We start from the raw sequence: 22724 nt of genomic DNA, 5'->3' as shown, positions 1-22724 counted from the left end.
CTCAAAGAACTCAAGCAAATTTGTCAAACATGACTTCCCCTTCATGAAACCATGCTGAATTTGTCCTATTTAATTATGTTTATCCAAATGTCCCATTACTGTCTCCTTAATAATGGACTCTAACATTTTACCAACCACAGATGTTAGGCTAACAGGTCTATAGTTTCCAGCCTTCTGCCTACTACTCTTTTTAAATAAGGGTGTTACATTAGCAGTTTTCCAATCTGCCGGGACCTTTGCTGAGTCCAGGGAGTTTTGGAAAATTATTACCAATGCATCCACAATCCCTACCGCCACTTCCCTCAAGACCCTAGGATGTAAGCCATCAGGTCCAGGGGATTTATCTGCCTTGAGTCCCATTATTTTACCAAGTACCACTTCCTTAGTGATTTTAATCGTATTTAGCTCCTCCCCCCCCCCCCCTAGAGCCCCCTGTTTGTCCAGTGTTGGGATATTCTTAGTGCCCTCTACTGTAAAGACTGATACAAAATATTTGTTCAGTGTTTTTGCCATCTCCATGTTTCCCACCATTAATTTTCCAGTCTCATCCTCTAAGGGACCAACATTTACTTTAGCCACCCTTTTTCTTTTTATATAACTATAGGAACTTTTGCTATCTGTTTTTATATTTTTTGCTAATTTACTGTCATACTCTATCTTCCCTTTCTTAATCAATCTTTGAGTTATTTTTTGCTGTCTTTTAAAGACTTCCCAATCTTCTATCCTCCCATTAGATTTGGCTACCTTATATGCCCTTGTTTTTAGTCGGATACTATCCTTAATTACTTTACTTAGCCACGGATGGCTATATTTTCTTTTACACCCTTTTTTCCTCAGTGGAATATATTTTTTTTGGAAGTTGTAAAATAACTCCTTAAATGTACACCACTGATCATGTACCATCTTACCCTTTAATCTATCTTCCCAGTCCACTCTAATCAATTCCGCTCTCATACCTTCATAGGCTCCTTTATTCAAGCTTAGCACGCTTGTTTGAGATCCAACCTTCTCACCCTCGAATTGAATATGGAATTCAACCGTGTTATGGTCACTCATTCCAAGGGGATCCTTTACTAGGACATTTTTAATTGAACCTGTCTCATTACACAGGCCCAAATCTAAGGTTGCTTGCCCCCTGGTTGGTTCAGTTACATACTGCTCAAGAAACCCATCCCTAATACACTCAATGAACTCATCCTCAAGGCTGCTCTGCCCAATTTGATTTGTCCAGTTAATATGATAGTTAAAATCCCCCATAATTATAGCTGTTCCCTTATTACAAGCCGCAACTATTTCCTGATTAATACTCCGTCCAACAAAGTTGCAACTGTTCGGAGGCCTATAGACTACGCCCACTAGTGTTTTTTTCCCCTTATTATTCCTTATCTCCACCCAAACTGTTTCACTATCCTGCTCCTTTGACCCAATATCATTTTTCCGTATTATAGTGATTCCTTCCTTTATTAACATAGCCACCCCACCTCCCTCCCTTCCTGCCTGTCCTTCCTGATTGTTAAATAACCTGGTATGTTTAATTCCCAGTCATTGTCACCCTGTGGCCATGTTTCTGTAATGGCCACAAGATCATACCCATATGTAGTTATTTGTGCCGTTAACTCATTCATTTTGTTACGAATGCTACATGCATTCAAATAAAGAACTTTCAAATATGTTTTGTAACACTTAGTTCCTGTTTTTTCCCTTTTTAGTACTTTACCTTTTACTCCATACCTTCTGTCCCTTCCTGGCACGTTCTGTTTTTTAATTCCCCCACTGCTACCTAAGTCTATGACCTTCTCCGTTGTCATTTCTATTATTTGCTCTCTAGAAACCTCCCCTCCACTAATTAGTTTAAAGCCCTCTCTACAGCCCTAGTTATATGATTCACCAGGACTCTAGTCCCAGCACTGGCCAAGTGGAGTCCATCCCAATGGAACAGCTCCCTCCTGTCCCAGTACTGGTGCCAGTGTCCCAAGAAGCAAAACCCATTTCTCCCACACCAGTCTTTGAGCCACGCATTTAACTCTTTAATTTTATTTATCCTAGCCAAATTCGCTCGTGGCTCAGGTAATAACCCAGAGATTATTACCCTTGAGGTTCTGTTTTTTAATTTGACCCCTAGCTGCTCATACTCCTTTAACAGAACCGTCTTCCTTGTCCTATCTACGTCATTTGTACCAACATGGACCACGACAACTGGATCCACCCCCTCCCACTCCAAGTTTCTTTCCAGCCCAGAAGAGATGCCCGTAACCCTGGCACCGGGCAGGCAACACAGCCTTCGGGACTCCCGCTCTTGACTGCAGAGAACCCTATCTATCCCCCTAATGATACTATCCCCTGCCACTACAACATTTCTTTTTACTCCCTCCACTTGAATGGCCCCTTGTACCATGGTGCTGTGGCCAAGTTGCTCATCCTCCCTGCAGTCCCCGCTCCCGCCCTCACAGGGAGTAAGAACCTCGATCCTGCTTGACAAGAGCAAGGGCTGCGGCTCCTTCAACACTACCTGCTGGATCCCTGTACCTGCCTCACTCATAGTCACACCGTCCTGTCCCTGACCACGGACTACATCTGCATTAATTAATTTCATAGGTGTGACCACCTCCTGAAACATAGAGTCCAGGAACTTCTCCCCCTCCCTGATGTGTCGCAGTGTCTGAAGCTCAGTCTCAAGCTCTTTAACATGGAGCTTGAGTTCCTCTAGCAGCAAACACTTATCGCAAATGTAATCACCGTGAGCCTCAATGGGGTCCACCAGCTCCCACATTTCGCAACAGTGACACATCACCTGTTCACCCATATCTATGTAATTAATTAAATTTCTTATTATTAGTTATGAAGACCCTCTGCCCCGATATAGATGAGAATATTACACCACTATTCAATAGGACTTACCAACTTAAAGGTATAAAAGAGAAGGAAGAAAACCAACCAACCAGCTGATCACCAGCCTCCTCCTTGAATACTGTCTGTGGGGCCTGTTTGGTTGACTCGTCTCGCTGCTCCGCTTCCGCAGTGCTGTCTAAGGCTGGGAGTGGGGAATAAAACAGAGCAAAAAACACACCCTCACCTCCCACTTGCCCGAACTCTCCAACTTACCAAACTCTCGCAGCACTCAATGCCACAGCACTCTGTGCAGCAGCACTAGTCCCGCCCCTTTTATACCCGGATTCTACTTTCGGTTTAAAATCCCCGGCAGTTTAATATACACTAAAAAATTAAACTCACTTCAAATACTTAACTTTTTAACACACTAAAATTCACAAAATACACTTAAATGACTTTTCTCCCACTTACCAAACTCGCACAACACTCAATGCCACTTGATATATATTAATGACTTAGACTTGGGTGTACAGGACACAATTTCAAAATATGCAGATGACACAAAACTTGGAAGTATAGTGAACAGTGGGGAGGATAGTGATAGACCTCAAGAAGACATAGACAGGCTGGTGGAATGGGCGGACACGTGGGAGATGAAATTTAACGCAGAAAAGTGCGAAGTGATACATTTTGGTAGGAAGAACGAGGAGAGGTAATATAAACTAAAGGGTACAATTCTAAAGTGGGTGCATGAACAGAGAGACCTGGGGGTATGTGTGCACAAATCGTTGAAGGTGGCAGGGCAGGTTGAGAAAGCGGTTAAAAAAGCATACGGGATCCTGGGCTTTATAAATAGAGGCAGAGTCCAAAAGCAAGGAAGTTATGATGAACCTTTATAAAACACTGGTTCGGCCTCATCTGGAGTGTTGTGTCCAATTCTGGGCATCGCATTTTATGAAGGATGTGAAGGCCTTAGAGATGGTGCAGAAAAGATTGACAAGAATGGTTCCAATGATAAGGGATGAGGGACTTCAGTTACGTGGATATACTGGAGAAGCTGGGGTTGTTCTCCTTAGAGCAGAGAAGGTTGTAACCATTCTATGATTCTATAAAATATTAGAAAGTTTGTGCCACAGAAGCACGGGGTTTATCTGCTTTTATTGATGAATTTAAAAAGTCTCTATTAAAACCTGAGCCAGTGCGTTGTGAGACAAAGAGCCTTGTGTCCAATAAGGGGAATAAAGGCCCACAGCCTCCCCTGGCCCCGGGCCCTGAACAAGGGACTGGAGAAACTCGCTGCCCTGCGGATCAGACAATCAGCCGGCGCTAGTCCCGCCCCTCGGGCTCCCCGATTGGTTGGAGGACCCACCGCCGGCTCGCTCCTCCAGCCCCGCCCCGCTCGCTCCCTATTGGTCGGAAGCTCCCGTCAATCAGGCCGTGGGCCCGGGTCACGTGTCCCCGAGGAGATCACGTGTACCGTCCAACTGACGCCGCTCGGTCCGGAACCTCGCGGACTCTCAGGTTTTTCTATTTCTCTTTATTCTCTCCCGATCCACCCCTCCCCCCACCCCGCGCGATTCTCCACCCAATCGGAGCGGAGAAAACTCATTTTGTGTCACCGATCGCGACTCTGGAATCGACGCCAAGGCCTTTCCCAGAATGCCCCGCGCCGACTCCGTCCGACAGGATCCGAATGCGCAGGCGCAGCTCCGAGTGGGGGAGGGGAGTTGGTCTCCTCTGGGCATGCACGGTTATTACCCTTGGTGACCGGGAGTGGTCACTGTGCCGGACTCGGCCCAAACCGCCGTCCCGCGTACGCATGCGCGGACTCTCGGCTGTCAATCAACCAACAGCCAGAAGAGGTCGCTGGTGAGGCCAGTGAAGAAAGAAAGATTTGCATTTATATAGCGCCTTTCACCACCACCGGACGTCCCAAAGCGCTTTACAGTCAATGAAGTACTTTTGAAATGTAGTCACTGTTGTAATGTAGGAAACGCGGAAGTCAATAATAGCACAGCAAGCTCCCACAAACAGCAACGTGATAATGACCAGATAATCTATCTTTTTGTTATGTTAATTGAGGTATACACATTGGCTAGGACACCGGGGATAACTCCCCTGCTCTTTCCCACATTATAACAGTGACTACACTCCAAAAGTACCTCGTTGGTTGTTAAGCACTTCAAGACGTCTGCTGGTCATGAAAGCACTGTATAAATACAAGCCTATCTTTCTCGAAATAGTGTCATGGGATCTTTTACATCCACCTGAGAGAGCAGACAGGGCCTCAGTTTAATGTCTCATCCGAAAGACGGCACCTCCGACAATGCAGCACTCCCTCAGCACTGCACTGGAGTGTCAGCCTCGATTTCTATGTTCAAGTTTCTGGAGTGGAACTTGAACCCACAACTTTCTGACTCAGAGGCGAGAGTGCTACCAACTGAGTCACTGGCTGACACTAAAGAACAAGCTGTTCTGACGAAAGGTCATTGACCTGAAACGTTAACTCTGTTTCTCTCTCCACAGATGCTGCCTGACCTGCTGAGTATTTCCAGCATTTTCTGTTTTTATTAAAGAAACGAGTGAGTGATTGCTGACAGGAAGAATGTTGGGTCGTCCTGCGCATGCGCACCTCCCTGGCGGCTGAGGCGAAACACCGACTCGCCCCCACCTGAGCTGTGCACACGTACCAGATGTTGCGGCTCCGCATGCGCGCCCGGTGTTCCAACCGCGGGGTTTTGTACGCTGAGCATGCGCGTTGCGGACAGATCGGGATGGGCGATTGTGGAGCAGGAGGGAGAGCGCGGGGGGCCATGAGCACATGCGCGGGACTCAGAGTCAACAGAGCGCTTCCTGGAGCGCCGGGGCTTGTGGGTATTACAGTCGCCATTACTGCTGATCCTTTCAACCAACCTGTGCAGCAGCTGGAGCCTGAAAATCAGCTTCACTGTCCCTTGGTTCGGAAAGAGGAAAATTAAACAACAGTTTGCCTCTGATCCTTTTCTGATCTCAATTTACAGGGTTATAGAAGTGGAGCAGTTACAGGCGGGAAGCTCAGACCAAACATCACGTCAAGATCTGACAGAGTCGCTCGATTCATCCGGACCTGAATATCATCGGCCTTTGCACATGGAAGGAGAAAGCAGCAATCGTAGCGATGACAAACCGCACACGTGTTCGGTGTGTGGACGTGGATTCAGCTGATTGCCTGACCTGGCGAGATACATGCACCGTCACACCGGGGAGAAACCGGGTAAAGGTGGGGATGGTGGGAAGGGATTCAGTTCCCCGTCTGCATTGGAAGTTCAACGGCGCAGTCGCACCAGGGACAGTCCGTTCACCTGCTCCGTGTGTGGAAAGGGATTTGTTTGTTTATCCCACCTGCAAACACACCAGCGAGTTCACACTGGGGAGAGACCATTTCAGTGGTCTGACTGTGGGAAGAGCTTTAAAAGCCCCGGGCATCTGAAACAACACCAGCGAGTTCACACTAACGAGAGACCATTTCAGTGTCCTAACTGTGGGAAGAGCTTTAAAAGCCTCGGGAAGCTGAAGCGACACCAGCTTGTTCACACTGATGAGAGACCATTTCAGTGTCCTAACTGTGGGAAGAGCTTTAAAAGCCCCGGGGATCTGAAGGAACACCAGCGAGCTCACACTGATGAGAGACCATTTCAGTGTCCTAACTGTGGGAAGAGCTTTAAAAGCCCCCGGGAACTGAAGGAACACCAGCAAGCTCACACTGATGAGAGGCCGTTTAACTGTCCTGACTGTGGGAAGAGCTTTAAAAGCTCCGGAGAGCTGAAGGGGCACCAGCTTGTTCACACTAACGAGAGACCGTTTAAATGTTCTGAGTGTGGGAAGAGTTTTAAAAGCCCCCGGGAGCTCAAGCAACACCAGCGAGTTCACACTGGGGAGAGGCCGTTCATCTGTTCTGAATGTGGGAAGGGATTCACTGAATCATCCAGCCTGCAGACACACCAGCGAGTTCACACTGACGAGAGACCCTTTAAATGTTCTGACTGTGGGAAGAGATTTAAAAGCTCCCGGGAGCTGAAGAGACACCAACACGTACATACTGGGGAGAGGCCGTTCACCTGCTCCGTGTGTGGGAAGAGATTCACTGATTCATCCAACCTGCTGGCACATCAGCTTGTTCACACTGGAGAGAGACCATTCACCTGCTCCGTGTGTGGGAAGGAATTCACTCAGTCATCCACCCTGCTGGTACACCAGCGAGTTCACACTGTTGAGAGACTGTTTAACTGTTCTGACTGTGAGAAGAGCTTTAAAAGCCCCAGGGATCTGGTGTGGCACCAGCTTGTTCACACTGATGAGAGACCATTTCAGTGTCCTAACTGTGGGAAGAGCTTTAAAAGCGCCAGGGAACTGAAGGGACACCAGCTTGTTCACACTGATGAGAGGCCATTTAAATGTTCTGACTGTGGGAAGAGCTTTAAAAGCGCCAGGGAACTGAAGCATCACCAGCTTGTTCACGCTGATGAGAGACCCTTTAAATGTTCTGACTGTGGGAACAGCTTTAAAAGTTTGAAGAGCCTTACGGGACACCAGCGTGTTCACACTGATCATAGAATCTAACAGCACAGAAGGAGGTGATTCAGCCCATCGTGTCAGTGCCGGCTCTTTGAAAGAGCTGTCCAATTTAGTCCCAAACCCCAGCTTTATCCCCAGAACTCTGCAAACTAGTCCTCTTCAAGTACATGTCCAATTACCGTTTGAAAGTTCCTGTGGAACCTGATTCCAGCATCCTTTCAGATGCTGCGTTCCAGATCTTAACAACCCTCTGAAAACAATTCTCCTCATTTCCCTCTAGTTCTTTTAGCAACTATTTTAAATCTGTGACCTTTGGTTACTGACCCACTTGCCAGAGTGAACAGTTTCTCCCTACTTACTCGATCAAAACCCCTCATCATTTTGAATGCCTCTATTAGGTCTCCTCTTAACCTTCTCTGCTCTAAGGGGAACAATCCCAGCTTCTCCAATGTCTCCACATAACTGAAGTCCCTCATCCCTGGTACCATCCTGGTCAACCTCCTCTGTACCCTCTCCAAGGCCTTGACATCCTTCCTAAATTGTGGTGCCCAGAACTGTACACAAGACTCCAGCTGAGGCCAAAACCCTGCAGCTGTACAAAACCCTGGTTAGACCACACCTGGAGTACTGTGAGCAGTTCTGGGCACCACACCTTAGGAAGGATATATTGGCCTTGGAGGGAGTGCAGCGTAGGTTTACCAGAATGATACCTGGACTTCAAGGGTTAAGTTACGAGGAGAGATTACACAAATTAGGGTTGTATTCCCTGGAATTTAGAAGGTTAAGGTGTGATCTGATGGAAGTTTTCAGGATATTAAGGGGAACAGATAGGGTAGATGGAGAGAAACTATTTCCGCTGGTTGGGGATTCTAGGACTGGGGGCATAGTCTAAAAATTAGAGCCAGACCTTTCAGGAGTGAAACTCGGAAACACTTCTACACACAAAGGGTAGTAGAAGTTTGGAACTCTCTTCCGCAAATGGCAATTGATGCGAGATCAATTGTTAATTTTAAATCTGAGATTGATAGGTTTTTGTTACCCAAAGGTATTAAGGGATATGGGCCAAAGGCGGGTGAATGGAGTTAGGTCGCAGATCAGCCATGATCTCATTGTATGGTGGAACAGGCTCGAGGGGCTGAATGGCCTCCTCCTGTCCTATGTTCCTAACTAGTGATTTGTAAAGGTTTAGTGTAACTTCCTTGTTTTTGTATTCAATGGCCCTATTTACAAAGCCAAGTATCCCATACGCTTTCTGAACCGCCTCACCAACTTGCCGTGGCACTTTCAAAGATTTGTGAATATGGACCCCCAGGTCCCTCTGCTCTTGCACCCCCTCAAAATAGTTCCATTTAGATTATACGGCCTCTCCCTGTTGTTTCTCCCAAAGTGCATCACTTCACACTTATCCTCATTTAATTTCATCTGCCTTGTGTCTGCTCATTTCACAGTCTGTCTCTGTCCTCCTGAAGTCTGCTACTACTATGCTCACTATTTACTACATTGCCAAGTTTTGTATCATCCGTAAACTTTGAAATTTTACACCTATACCCAAGTCCAGGTCAGTTATATATAACAAGAAAAACAATGGTCCTAATCCCGAACCCTGGGGGAACCCACTGCATACTTCCCTCCAGTCAGAGAAACATCCCTCAGCACAGCTCACTGCCTCCTCTCCCTGAGCCAATTATACCCAAATTACCATCAGCCCTTTAATTCCCTGTGCTTCTATTTTCCGAGTGAGTCTCTTGTGTGGTACTTTATCAAATGCCTTTTAAAAGTCCATATATACAACATCTGCTGCACTACCTTCATCAACCCTCTGTTACTTCATCAAAGAACTCAATCAGGTTAGTCAGACACGATTTACCTTTAACAAATCCACACTGGCTGCCCCTTATTAACCCATGCTTCTCCAAGTGAGAATTAATTTTGTCCTTGACAATGGTCTCTAGTCGTTCACCCATCACTGACATTAGACTGATTGGCCTGCAGTTACCAGGTTTATCCCTCTCCCCTTTTTTAAACAGGGTGTAACATTTGCAATCCTCCAGTCTTCTGGCACCACTCCCATATATCTGAGGGAGAAAGATTGTGGTCGGAGCTTCTGCTATCTCCACCCTAGCTTCCCTCAGCAACCTAGGATGCATCGCATCTGGACCGGTGACTTGTTAACTTTGAGTGATGACAACCTATTTAGCACCTCCTTTCTATCTATTTTTATCCAGTTTCTCTACTCCCCCCTCCTCTACTGTGACATTAACTTCATCCTCTTCTTTTGTGAAGACAGATGCTAAGTACTCATTCAGTACCTCAGCCACGCCCTCTGCCTCCGTATGATGAGCTCCTATTTGGTCCCTAATCGGCCCCACCATTCCTTTAACTATCCTTTTACTTTTCATATGTTTATAGAAGATTTTTGGGTTTTCTTTTATGTTACCCGCTAATCTTTTCTCATATTGTCTCTTTGCCGTTATATCCTGTTTCATTTTCCCCCACACTCTCTGTATTCTGCCTGGTTTTTGACTGTATTCTGTACCTGACATTTGTCGTAAACCTCCTTTTTCTGTTTTATTCTAACCTCGATATCCTTTGTCATCGGGAGCTCGAGCTTTGGACGCTCCATCTTTCCTCCTTATGGGAATATGCTTGGTTTGTACCCGAACTATCTCAGCCTTGAAGGCCTGCCATTGGTCATTCACTGTTTTCCTGGACAAACTAATGATATTGTGATCACTGTTAACCAGATCCCTCCTGCCCCAGAACCGATGAGAGACCCTTTAAATGATCTGACTGTGCAAAGAGGTTTCAGAGGTCATCCAACCTGCTGAGTCAACAGCAAGTTCACACAGATCTTCAAAGAAAGCAAGATGTTTTAGAAAGGCTGGCAGCACTAAAGGTTCGCAGCCATCTCAGAGTAGTGTCCCTTTAATTACAATCTCACAGAACAAGGAGAATCACTGTCCCTTTAACTACCACAAATCCCTGTGTGGAGGAGAGGGGGAGATACAATCTGTCCCAGTAAGTGTCGCAGAACAGAATTAGCGACCCTGTACCATAAGGGTTTGACCCTCCCCACTCCCTGCTTTTCCTCAACTGTCTCATCCTTAAAATTCTCGTCCTTGTTTTCAAATCCCTCCGTGGCCTTGCCCCTCCCTATCTCTGTAATCTCTTCGAGCTCCACAACCCCCCACTCCCGAGATATCTGCACTCCTCTAATTCCGGCCTCTTGAGCATCCCCGATTTTAGTCGCTCCACCATTGTTGGCCGTGCCTTCAGTTGCCTGGGCCCTAGGCTCTGGAATTCCTTCCCTAAACCTCTCCATCACTCTACCTCTCTCTCCTTCTTTAAGATGCTCCTTAAAACCTACCTCTTTGACCAAGCTTTTGGTCGTCTGCCAGAATATCTCCTTATGTGGCTTGGTGTCAAATTTTGTTTTATAACGATCCTGTAAAGAGCCTTGGGATGTTTTACTACATTAAAGGTGCTTTATAAATACAAGTGGTTGTTGTTGTTTCCTGAAACTAATAATAAATTCCCCAGAGGGAAAGAAACTTGTACTTTTACTCCCAAATATTAAAAAGTTTGTTCCACAGAAGCACGGGGTTTATCTGCTTTTATTCATGAATTTAAAAAGTCTCCATTAAAACCTGAGCCAGTGTGTTGTGAGACAAAGAGCCTTGTGTCCAATAAGGGGAATAAAGGCCCACAGCCTCCCCTGGCCCCGGGCCCTGAACAAGGGACTGGAGAAACTCGCTGCCCTGCGGATCAGACAATCAGCCGGCGCTAGTCCCACCCCTCGGGCTCCACGATTGGTTGGAGGACCCGCCGCCGGTTCGCTCCTCCAGCCCCGCCCCACTCGCTCCCTATTGGTCGGAAACTCCCGTCAATCATGCCGCGGGCCCCGGTCACGTGTCCCTCGCCGACGTTACCCAGAAAACACCGCGCGGCCGCCTGGCGGAGCTGCAGGTCGGCGGGAGCGGGGTCGGGAGATTAATAAACTGCGGGTAGGCCACGCCGCAGGGTTTATAAAGTTGGAGAACGGCCTCAGGCCTGAATGAGATCCAGCTGCCGAACGTGTTCCACCGGACGGCAATGGTGAGGCTTTTTCTCGGTGACATGCCCGGGTTACGCGCCGCCATCTTGGTGGAGGAAAGACAGACGGGTTCCCCCTGCAGCACAGCGCATGCGCGGCAATCTTCTCTCCTGAAGCGGTCCCTGGGACCGAGGATAATGCGCGTCCGCTAACAATGGGTTGTCAGGTGACTGATGAGCGCGGCACCAGGAAACCCGGACAGGAGAAACCACAACTGGATCGACACAGCAGAGCCGCCAATCCAGAGCCGGCTTGTATCAGGGCAGGCGCTGGATGCGGAAGTCGGTCCCTGGCCGCCTGTGTAGGTCTTTTTGTTGCTTCAGTTTGAGCTGGAGTGGAGATGGAGGTGAAGCTGCTGGGTTTAACCCCCAGTACTTCTGAGCCCAGGAGGACCCAACAATTTTCAATGTGAGACTGTCAAGGGAGGTGGATTCTGGGGGAGATTCGGTTGTTAAACAGTCACTGTCCCTACAATGTAAAAGATTATTGTTTTAGGAACAAGTATTTCTGTAAAGGCTTTTAATCTATTTTACATATGCAGAGTTTTTTATTAATTCTTGAGATGTGGGCGTCGCTGGTAAGGCCAGTATTTATTACCCATCCCTCGTTCCCCATTTAGAAGGTGGTGGTGAGCCGCCTTCTTGAGCCGCTGCAGTCCGTGTGGTGAAGGTGCTCCCACAGTGCTGTTAGGGAGGGAGTTCCAGGATTTTGACCCAGTGACAATGAAGGAATGACGATATATGTCTAAGTCAGGATGGTGTGTCAATTGTAGATGATGGTGTTCCCATGCATCTGCTGCTCATTTCCTTCTAGGTGGTAGAAATTGTGGGACAGGTAGGGTGGCAGGTTCCCTTCCATAAGAACACAAGAATTAGGAGCAGGAGTAGGCCATACGGCCCCTCGAGCCTGCTCTGCCATTCAATGCGATCATGGCTGATCATCCAAATTCAGTACCCTGTCCCTGTTTTCTCCCCATATCCCTTGATCCCTTTAGCCTTAAGAAATATATCTTACTCCTTCTTGAATATATTTAATGAATTGGCCTCTACTGCCTTCTGTGGTAGAGAATTCCACAGGTTCAACACTCTGGGTAAAGAAATTCCTCCTCTTCTCTGTCCTAAATGGCTTACCCCTTATCCTTAGACTGTGACCCCTGGTTCTGGACTCCCCGACCATCGGGAACATCCTTCCTGCATCTAGTCTGTCTAGCCCTGTTAGAATTTTATACGTTTCAATGAGATCCCCTCTCATTCTTCTAAACTCCAGTGAGTATAAGCCCAATCGACCCAATCTCTCATATGTCATTCCTGCCATCCCAGGTATCAGCCTGGTGAATCTTTGCTGCACTCCTTCCATGGCAAGAACATCCTTCCTCAAATAAGGCGACCAAACCTGCACACAATACTCAAGATGTGGTCTCACCAAGGCCCTGTACAACTGCAGCAAGACATCCTTGTTCCTGTACTCAAACCCTCTCGCTACGAAGGCCAACATACCATTTGCCTTCTTAACCGCCTGCTGCACCTGCATGCTTACCTTCAGCGACTGGTGCACAAGGACACCCAGGTCTCGTTGCACTTCCCCTTCTTCCAATCTATTGTCATTCAGATAATAATCTGACTTCTTGTTTTTGACACCAAAGTGGATAACCTCGCATTTATCCATGTTATATTGCATCTGCCATGCTTCTGTCCAATCACCCAACCTGTCCAAATCATACTGGAGTTTCTCGGCATCCTCCTCGCAGCACACATGTCCACCCAGCTTTGTGTTATCTGCAACTTGGAGATATTACATCTAGTTCCCTCGTCCAGATCATTAATATATATTGTGAATAGCTGGGGTCCAAGGACCGATCCCTGCGGTACCCCACTAGTCACTGCCTGCCACTTGGAAAAATAGCCGTTTATTCCTCGAGCCTGCTCTGCCATTCAATAAGATCATGGCTGATCTTCGACCTCAACTTGACTTTCCCGCCCGATCCCCATATCCCTGAGGGACATTAGTGAACCAGTTGGGATTTTACGACAATCCGGCAGCTTTCATCGTTACTTTTTTTCTGGTACCGGCCCCACAAATTCCCAGATTCATTGAGCTCAATTTCACAACCTGTCTTTGTGTTTTTGTGGGTTCTCTCTCATGCTCCCTTTTTCTTGTATTATATTCATTTTACAGGGTATTCGAAGGGCAGGATTTGTAGACGGGAAATTTTAACTCGAACATCACATCAAGATCTGACAGAGTCACTCTATTCATCAGGACCTGAATATCATCAAACATAACATGGAAGTAAAAAGCACCATTCACAGTGGGGAGAAACCGTACACGTGTTCTGTGTGTGGGCAAGGATTCAGTCGATCCTCTGGCCTGGCGAAACACAAGCGCAGTCACACCGGGGAGAAACCATGGAAATGTGGGGACTGTGGGAAAGGATTTGATTACCCGTATCAGCTGGAAGTTCATCGGCGCAGTCACACCGGGGAGAGACCATTCACCTGCTCTGTGTGTGGGATTGGATTCACTCAGTCAAGTGACCTGCTGACACACCAGCGAGTTCACACTGGGGAGAGGCCGTTCACCTGCTCCGTGTGTGAGAAGGGACTCACTCAGTCATCCCAGCTACTGAGACACCAACTTGTTCACACAAACATGAGACCTTTTAAATGTTCTGACTGTGAGAAAAGCTTTAAAAGCAAAAGGGATCTGCTGCCACACCAGGGAATTCATTCTGGGGAGAGGCCATTCACCTGCTCAGTGTGTGGGAAAGGATTCACAAATTCAACCACCTTTCTGACACACCAGCGAGTTCACACTGGGGAGAGGCCGTTCACCTGCTCCGTGTGTGGGAAGGGATTCACAAATTCATCCCACCTACTGACACACCAGCGAGTTCACACCGGGGAGAGGCCGTTCACCTGCTCAGTGTGTGGGAAGGGATTCACTCAGAACTCCAGCCTGCTGACACACCAGCGAGTTCACACTAGGGAGAGGCTGTTCACCTGCTCAGTGTGTGGTAAGGGATTCACTCAGAACTGCAGCCTGCTGGCACACCAGCGAGTTCACTCTAGGGAGAGGCCATTCACCTGCTCAGTGTGTGGGAAGGGATTCACTCAGAGCTCCATCCTGCTGAGACACCAGCGTACTCACACTGGGGAGAGGCCATTCACCTGTTCCGAGTGTGGGAAGGGATTCACTCGGTCATACAACCTGCTGACACACCAGCGAGTTCACAAGTGACTGCAGGTGTTGGATTCTGCTGTTAATGCTGCTGTTAATCACATCCAGGACTGAATCATGTTCACTCTAACAGTTGGGGTCACTCCTGCTGTTGAACTCCACCACTGACCCTTCTGAAGGCTCAGGGAGTGGGGCCTCCAGGAGTGGACAGTAAGAAAGCTGGGTTCGGTATCCTGACAAATATATGGTGAGGAACCAGAGGAATCCTTACTGAGGAAATGACTGGGGTTCTACCGGGCAGCGTAGGTCTAGGGGTGAATGATGCCTGACTCCCTGAACTATCTTACATTGTGTGGAGATGCCGGTGTTGGACTGGGGTGGACAAATGTAAGAAGTCACACAACACCAGGTTATAATCCAACAGTTTTATTTGAAATCACAAGCTTTCGAAGCATTGATCCTTCATCAGGTGAAGTGGAGAGATGCATAAAGACACAACTTATATAGTCAGATGATTACAGGTAATCTTTCTAACTGCCATTTATCACATCTCGGCAGAGATAATCACAGCAATCAAAGGTGTGAATGGTGTCCAAACAGGTCAGTCAGGAAAACATTACATCAAAGAACAATGAGGTGGGGTCACAAGGGGTCAAATGTTGCAGATGCTGGGGTCTGTATGAAAAACAAAAAACAGAAAAAAACATTTTTTTGCTGGAAATCACAGCAGGTCCGGCCGCATCTGTGTAGAGAGAACAAGCCAACGACGACTTGAGTCTGGATGACCCTACATCAGGTGGGGTTACATGTAGCGTGACATGAACCCAAGGTCCCGTTTGAGGCTGTCCTCATGAGTGCGAAACTTGGCTATCAGTTTCTGCTCTACGATTTTGCGTTGTCGTGTGTCTTGAAGGCCGCCTTGGAGAATGCTTACCCAAAGATTGGAGACTGAATGTCCTTGACTGCTGAAGTGTTCCCCGACTGGGAGGGAACACTCCTGCCTGGCGATTCTTGCGCGGTGTCCGTTCATCCGTTGTCGCAGTGTCTGCATGGTCTCACCGATGTACCATGCTCCGTGGCATCCTTTCCTGCAACGTATGAGGTAGACAACGTTGGCCGAGTCACATGAGTATGCACCATGTACCTGGTGGGTGGTGTCCTCACGTGTGATGATGGTATCTGTGTTGATGATCTGGCATGTCTTGCAGAGGTTGCCGTGGCAGGGTTGTGTGTTGTCGTGGTCGCTGTTCTCCTGAAAGCTGGGTAATTTGCTGCGAACGATGGTCTGTTTGAGGTTAAGCGGCTGTTTGAAGGCGAGTAGTGGAGGCGTGGGGATGGCCTTAGCGAGGTGTGATTTCCAGCAAAAAAAAATGTTTTTTTGTTTTTTTTGTTTTTCATACAGACCCCAGCATCTGCAACATTTGACCCCTTGTGACCCCACCTCATTGTTCTTTGATGTAATGTTTTCCTGACTGACCTGTTTGGACACCATTCACACCTTTAATTGCTGTGATTATCTCTGCCGAGGTGTGATAAATGGCAGTTAGAAAGATTACCTGTAATCATCTGGCATTATTCTCCGACTATATAAGCTATGTCTTTATGCATCTCTCCACTTCACCTGACGTGGAGATCAGTGCTCCGAAAGATTGTGATTTCAAATAAAACTATTGGACTATAACCTGGTGTTGTGTGACTTCTTACATTTATCTTACATTGAACCCAGTTGAGATCAAGATGAATTCAGTTTACAGGAGAATAGAGAGAAATATCACCCACAGTTGAGGGAGACAAAAGCAGCCATTAGAGAAGCTCAGAGATATTTGGAAAAGAAGATGGTGCTCAATTGTGGTAATAATGGCAAAATCTTTCCCAGCTCCGTCAGGAGGCAGAATCCAGTTAAAGATGGTTTCGGGCAGGGGTGGGCAATGATTTGGGCTGGAGGGCCACTTAACAAGTTGTGGTTAGCTGTTGAGGGCCGCACACCAATGTTGCCCCTAAGGTACGCGGCTGCACGGTGGCGCAGCAATGGCGAGGCCCCGCGCAGGCCGCTCACCAGCTCCTGCCGCTGGGAGAGTAACCGCGCAGCACATTTAAAGGGCCCGCGCACGTTGGTGAGAGCAAAGTGTTCAATTGGTGAGTCGGAAACAGTCCAACTCTTAGTGTTGAGCATCGCACCACTTCTACCCTCCCAATAATTTATCAACATCAATTCAGATAGTCCTCAGATACTATCTTAAATACACAGAATGTGGTGTAAGATAGTAAAATCTGCCATTACTAAATGAATGAAATGAGTGATCGATCGATCGATGGATTATATGTTGGACTGAAAGTCCATGTGGCTGTTTGGCTGAGCGGCTCGAGTCTTTTGAAACACAAGTAACTCTTTGTGGACACTGTTTCTGCTTCAAAAAACTGAAGAACGTCAGAAGCATAGAAACATAGAAGATAGGAGCAGGAGCAGGCCACTCGGCCCTTTGAGCCTGCTCCGCCATTCAACGAGATCATGGCTGATCATCCAAACCCTAGCACCCGGTCCCTATACCGACAGCCATCCCACCCAAGCCCTATCCCCGTAACCCCACGTATTTAATCCCCCCTAACACTAAGGGTCAATTTTTAATTTTTTTTATCATGGCCAATCAACCTAACCTGCACATCTTTGGACTGTGGGAGGAAACCGGAGCACCCGGAGAAAACCCACGCAAACACGGGGAGAATGTGCAAACTCCACACAGACAGTCACCCGAGGCCGGATTTGAACCCTGGTCCCTGGCGCTGTGAGGCAACAGTGCTAACCACTATGCCACCGAGATGGGCACAGCATGCCAGTTCAACAAATGGCACCAAAGAATGGTGGGATGTGGGTTTATGCCCATTCTCCCTCACACTGCAAATCCTTAATCCCCACTGGACTGTCGGGAAGAAAGAGGGGGGTCAACAGAAAGTGAGCGTGTCCCCGCAAGGAAGTACGTTTGGAGGGTGAGACCCCACGGGTCACAGTAGAACAGCAGGGTCAGAGCAAGGTGCCCACCTGTTCCCTCAGCTGAGAATGCTTTGGTTGTGTGCAGGGACCTAAAGAGAGAAAAAAACACACAAAAAGTAAAAGCCAAACGAAAACTTCAAAGGATTTGCTTAAAGTAAGAAAATACTATATTTGTAAAATAACTGCAGGTAGTTCTTTGGCTAAACTCTTACTTAGTCAAACAATCATATTCCAATAAGTGATATTGCAGCTTGCTGTTGATGATAATTAGAGATGTACTTTGTAGATAAATAGTGTACGAGGTTAAAAAGCAGAAAGCTTCCCATTTGGGGATTCGTGTTGCTGCGGAACTGCTCAGGCTGTTTCCATAGTTATTTTATTGTCCTTTTGGCCATTTTTAGTAGTTCAGATATGCTGGGGGTAATTTGAACCTCCCCCACCTGACGGGATTGAATTTCCTGCCCGTTTTACACCTTCCCTGATTTTGCTCTCCAATGATTTCAGTCGAAAGTGAAATCGGGCGGGTGTAAAACAAACGGCCGATCTGATCGCATTAGTTTCCCACCGGGTACATGAGGTTAAAATCAGCCCCTGCTGTTTCCAAACACAACCCAAGCAAATTTCTCCTGACAATAGTTTGGTTCTGATCCTTAATAATGTTCCAGCTACTCTTATCACCACAATTGCTGTAATTCTGACATTTGGCCTGTGATCTGACAGCAAAGCAGTGATCTCTTCACATGCAGTGAGCAAATGGGAACAAACTGGAGGTCCATTGTGCAGGAAGAAACCCAGACACGCGACGACCTTTTCTCTCATTTGAAGATGTGCATTGCTGAAGAGGATAAGACAGCTTGTAATGTGGAGGACAATCTAGTGTCAGGCAGTGTGCTTGGAGATGTCCAAATATTTATCATCATCCAGTCTGGTCCTCCGCATTGAAAACTCTTGGAACATCTCGGATTTGTGAAACATTGAGGTTGATTTTATTGGAAATATCAAATTCAGCTCTGATTTGCAAACCTTTATTATCGCAATGCTCTTGCCATTGAGATGCATCAGTCAGCTGAATAAGGTAGATTTGATATTTTCAGTAAATACAGGGTTCAGTTTCATATTTCCAAATATGATTGGCTTCCCAAGTCCATTAAACACCACAGATCAGATCATTCAGTCAGGCTCATTTTCAAAGAAAGGCTCAATTGCAACTGGCACATGGGCAAGAATGGAATGTCGATCCTTTTCTTGCAGCTGATCGGGGCTCTTGGATGTGTTTGACATTGCTGAGATTGCTGAGTTTAGACTTCTTGGGGCTGATTTTCACTCTGGGTGGACATCGGGCGAGCGGTGCGATGGTGCTGCCTGTCCAATGTCCTCGGCGAGAGGACCCAGCCATTTTGATGGCCGGGCCTCATCTGTGCAATATCCAGCTCCAACCACTAACCCAGGGCTGACAGGGAGCTTGCAGATCGGAGGGTGGGGGGTGGGTGAAACTGGAAATCTGCCGGTTCCTCCATGGAACAGAGCCAGACACATTGATGCAGCAAATGGCAGATTCCATTTGCCTGCCTCTGTTTGTGGTTGTGACTCCCCTGGTGCCTCGGAGACAATGACCCGCCTCCTGATGTTATGTGGTCTGGGTCACGTCCTGCAAACCTGCTTGAGTTTTTTAAAGGAAATTTAACCCTTTTAGCACCGATATAATTCTGGTGAATCAGCGCTGCGACCCCTCTCCAAGGCCAATATATCCTTCCTAAGGTGCGGTGCCCAGATCTGAACGCAATACTCCAGGTGGGTTCTAACCAGAGCTCTGTACAGCTCCCAGCTGCTGAGACACCAGCGAGTTCACACTGGGGAGAGGCAGTTCACCTGCTCCGTGTGTGGGAAGGGATTCACTCAGTCATTCACCCTGCTGAGACACCAGCGAGTTCACCAGTGACTGCAGGGGTTGGACTCTGCTGTTTTTGCTGCTGTTAATCACATCCAGGACTGAACCATGTTCATTCTGACAGTTGGGGTTTGTTTCTGCTGATGTTAATTGGGCTGGAGTTTAATATTCTGGATATAAGTCAAATAAATCTGCTTTGTTTCAAACATACTTAATGTCGAGTCGTTGATGTCTCTAAGAGGAGACTAATTGATGTCCTGTTACTGACTGTTCCATTTTGGGCCTTTTCTCCTTTGTTAAAGAAAGGCTTGTATTCATACAGCACCTTTCACAACTTCAGGACATCCCAAAGTGCTTTACAGCCAATGAAGTACTTTTGAAGAGCAGTCACTGTTGTAATGTAGGAAATGCAGCAGCCACGTTGTGCACAGCAAGCTCCCACAGACAGCAATGTGATGATGACCAGATGATCTGTTTCAGTGATCATCCAAATTCTGTACCCTGTCCCTGCCTTCTCCCCATATCCCTTGATCCCTTTAGTCTTAAGAAATATATCTAACTCCTTCTTGAATATATTTAATGAATTGGCCTCAACTGCCTTCTGTGGTAGAGAATTCCACAGGTTCACCACTCCCTGGGTGAAGAAATTCCTCCTCATCTCTGTCCTAAATGGCTTACCCCTTATCTTTAGACTGTGACCCCTGGTTCTGGACTCCCCGCCATCGGGAACACCCTTCCTGCATTTAGTCTGTCGAGTCCTGTAAGAATTTTATGTTTCAATGAGATCCCCTCTCATTCTTCTAAACTCCAACGAGTATAAGCCCAATCGACCCAATCTCTCCTCATATGTCATTCCTGCCATCCCAGGTCTCAGTCTGGTGAATCTTCGCTGCAGTCCCTCCATGGCAAGAACATCCTTCCTCAGATAAGGCGACCAAAACTGCACACAATACTCAAGATGTGGTCTCACCAAGGCCCTGTACAACTGCAGCAAAACATCCTTGTTCCTGTACTCGAATCCTCTCGCTACGAGGGCCAACATACCATTTGCCTTCTTAACCGCCTGCTGCACCTGCATGCTTACCTTCAGCGACTGGTGCACAAGGAAACCCAGGTCTCGTTGCACTTCCCCTTCTCCCAATCTATTGCCGTTCAGATAATAAACTGCCTTCCTGTTTTTGCCACCAAAGTGGATAACCTCGCATTTATCCACATTATACTGCATCTGCCATGTATCTGCCCAATCACCCAACCTGTCCAAATCATACTGGAGTTTCTCGGCATCCTCCTCACAGCACACACGCCCACCCAGCTTTGTGTTGTCTGCAAACTTGGAGATATTACATCTAGTTCCCTCGTCTAGATCATTAATATATATTGTGTATAGCTGGGGTCCAAGGACCGATCCCTGCGGTACCCCACTAGTCACTGCCTGCCACTCGGAAAAAGAGCCGTTTATTCCAACTCTTTGCTTTCTGTCTGCCAACCAGTTCTCTATCCAAGTCAGTACCTTGCCCCCAATCCCTTGTGCTTTAACTTTATACGCTAATCTCTTATGCAGGACCTTATCAAAAGCCTTCTGAAAGTCCAAATGCACCACATCCACTGGTTCTCCCTTATCTATTCTACCACTTGCATCCTCAAAAAAAGTCCCAGCATAAGAGACAAATCCCAGCTCCCCATACCATCCAGGGTGCCTCTCCTAGCCTTGGTATCCAGGGAAGGTATCAGTAACACGCCCCTGTACCTGCCCTGGGAGTGTTTGATGGGACAGTGTAGAGGGAGCTTTACTCTGTATCTAACCCGTGCTGTACCTGCCCTGGGAGTGTTTGATGGGACAGTGTAGAAGGAGCTTTACTCTGTATCTGTATCTAACCTGTGCTGTACCTGTCCTGGGAGTGTTTGATGGGTCAGTGTAGAGGGAGCTTTACTCTATATCTAACCCGTGCTGTATCTGCGCTGGGAGTGTTTGATGGGACAGTGTAGATCAGGGGTTCTCTGAGGCCCCTCCTGTGTTATAAAAATTCCCCGGACCCCCGTAACACAACACAAGTATCCATTGTCTGTAAAGCGCTTTGGGACATCCTGCAATCACAGAAGCCTCTCTATGAATCTAAGTCTTCCCATTTGAAATCACTGTGCTTTATTTTTTGAAATAAATAGTTATTTGGCGATTAAGTGCGGTAATAGTATGTTTTAAACTCCCTCCCCCTTGATTCTCCTATACAAGAGGCCCAGTGACCTCACAAGCTGCCTTGTGGCCGCCTTTCTTCCAGCCCACGTGATCTGCTCACCTGAGCAAAGCCCAGGCGGAGGCGGGGAGTGCACTGATTGGCGCTTTATCATCCCGCCCATCCCGGCAGCCACCAATCGGAGAGTGAGCAGTGTGCAGTGGGCGGGGCTGGCCTTTGATTGACAGTTTGAGCTCCCGCTATGGGCGCTTTGAATTTCGCCCCAACAATGGACGGCGGTTGGAGGCGGGAGCTGGGTCAAGCGGATTGGCTGCTGGCCTTTGATTGACAGTTGACGGGACCAATCCCCGGGGCCGCGGGCTGTCCTGCTCAGTGGCGCCGCCTGGTGTGGGGGCGAGCGGCGGCTGGAGCTGCAGGTCCTGCAAATTGTGCCTGCGCACTGCTCCTGTTCGAGTGGGAGAAGGTGTTTAACGGGCTGGGCTCCTGGGATTGGGAATGGCCCCACCCTCCAATAAACCCCAGCCTGGATTTGTAGGGGGGAAGGGGGGAGATGGGGGCAACAGGCTGGATGGAGATGATGCGAATCTGGATCAACCCAATTGGCAGCGAGCGAGGGGCGGCTTCCACAGCCTTGGCCCCATCGCGCCCCACATCGCTTCCCCCGCAGCTGCTCAATGGGAACTGAGCCGACGCCCGGTGTGAGGGCTGTTTGTGAGAGAAAGAATGAAAGAGGGAGAGAGTTTCTGGGCCCACCCCTTGAAACCTTCTCACGGACCCCGGTTGAGACCCGCTGATCGACAAGAGGCGCTGCAGCAACTCGCCAAGGCTTCTTCGGCAGCACCTCCCAAACCCGCCACCTCCACCACCCAGAGGGACGAGGCAGCAGGCGCAGGGGAACACCAGCACCTCCAAGCTCCCCTCCAAGTCACACACCATCCCGACATGGAAATATATCGCCGGTCCTTCATCGTCGCTGGGTCAAAATCCTGGAACTCCCTAACA

General features: G+C 47.9%; 1 protein-coding gene across 1 annotated transcript in view; it reads left to right on the top strand.

The window, feature by feature from the left end:
• The window catches only part of LOC147119061 (uncharacterized), a 39958-nt gene extending 25245 nt beyond the window's left edge, over positions 1–14713 (top strand). Inside the window, exons 2-3 of the mRNA XM_085984760.1 lie at positions 6562–6976; positions 14274–14713. Coding sequence (XP_085840886.1) covers positions 6562–6976; positions 14274–14713 — 855 coding nt within the window. The remainder of the gene's footprint in view (positions 1–6561; positions 6977–14273) is intronic.
• Positions 14714–22724: the final 8011 nt, after the last annotated feature.

Source organism: Somniosus microcephalus, chromosome 4 (genome assembly GCF_052327205.1).
Source record: "Somniosus microcephalus isolate GS21.2 chromosome 4, FLI_Smic_1.0, whole genome shotgun sequence".
Lineage (NCBI taxonomy): Eukaryota > Metazoa > Chordata > Chondrichthyes > Squaliformes > Somniosidae > Somniosus > Somniosus microcephalus.
This window is presented reverse-complemented; position numbering and strand designations above follow the sequence as displayed.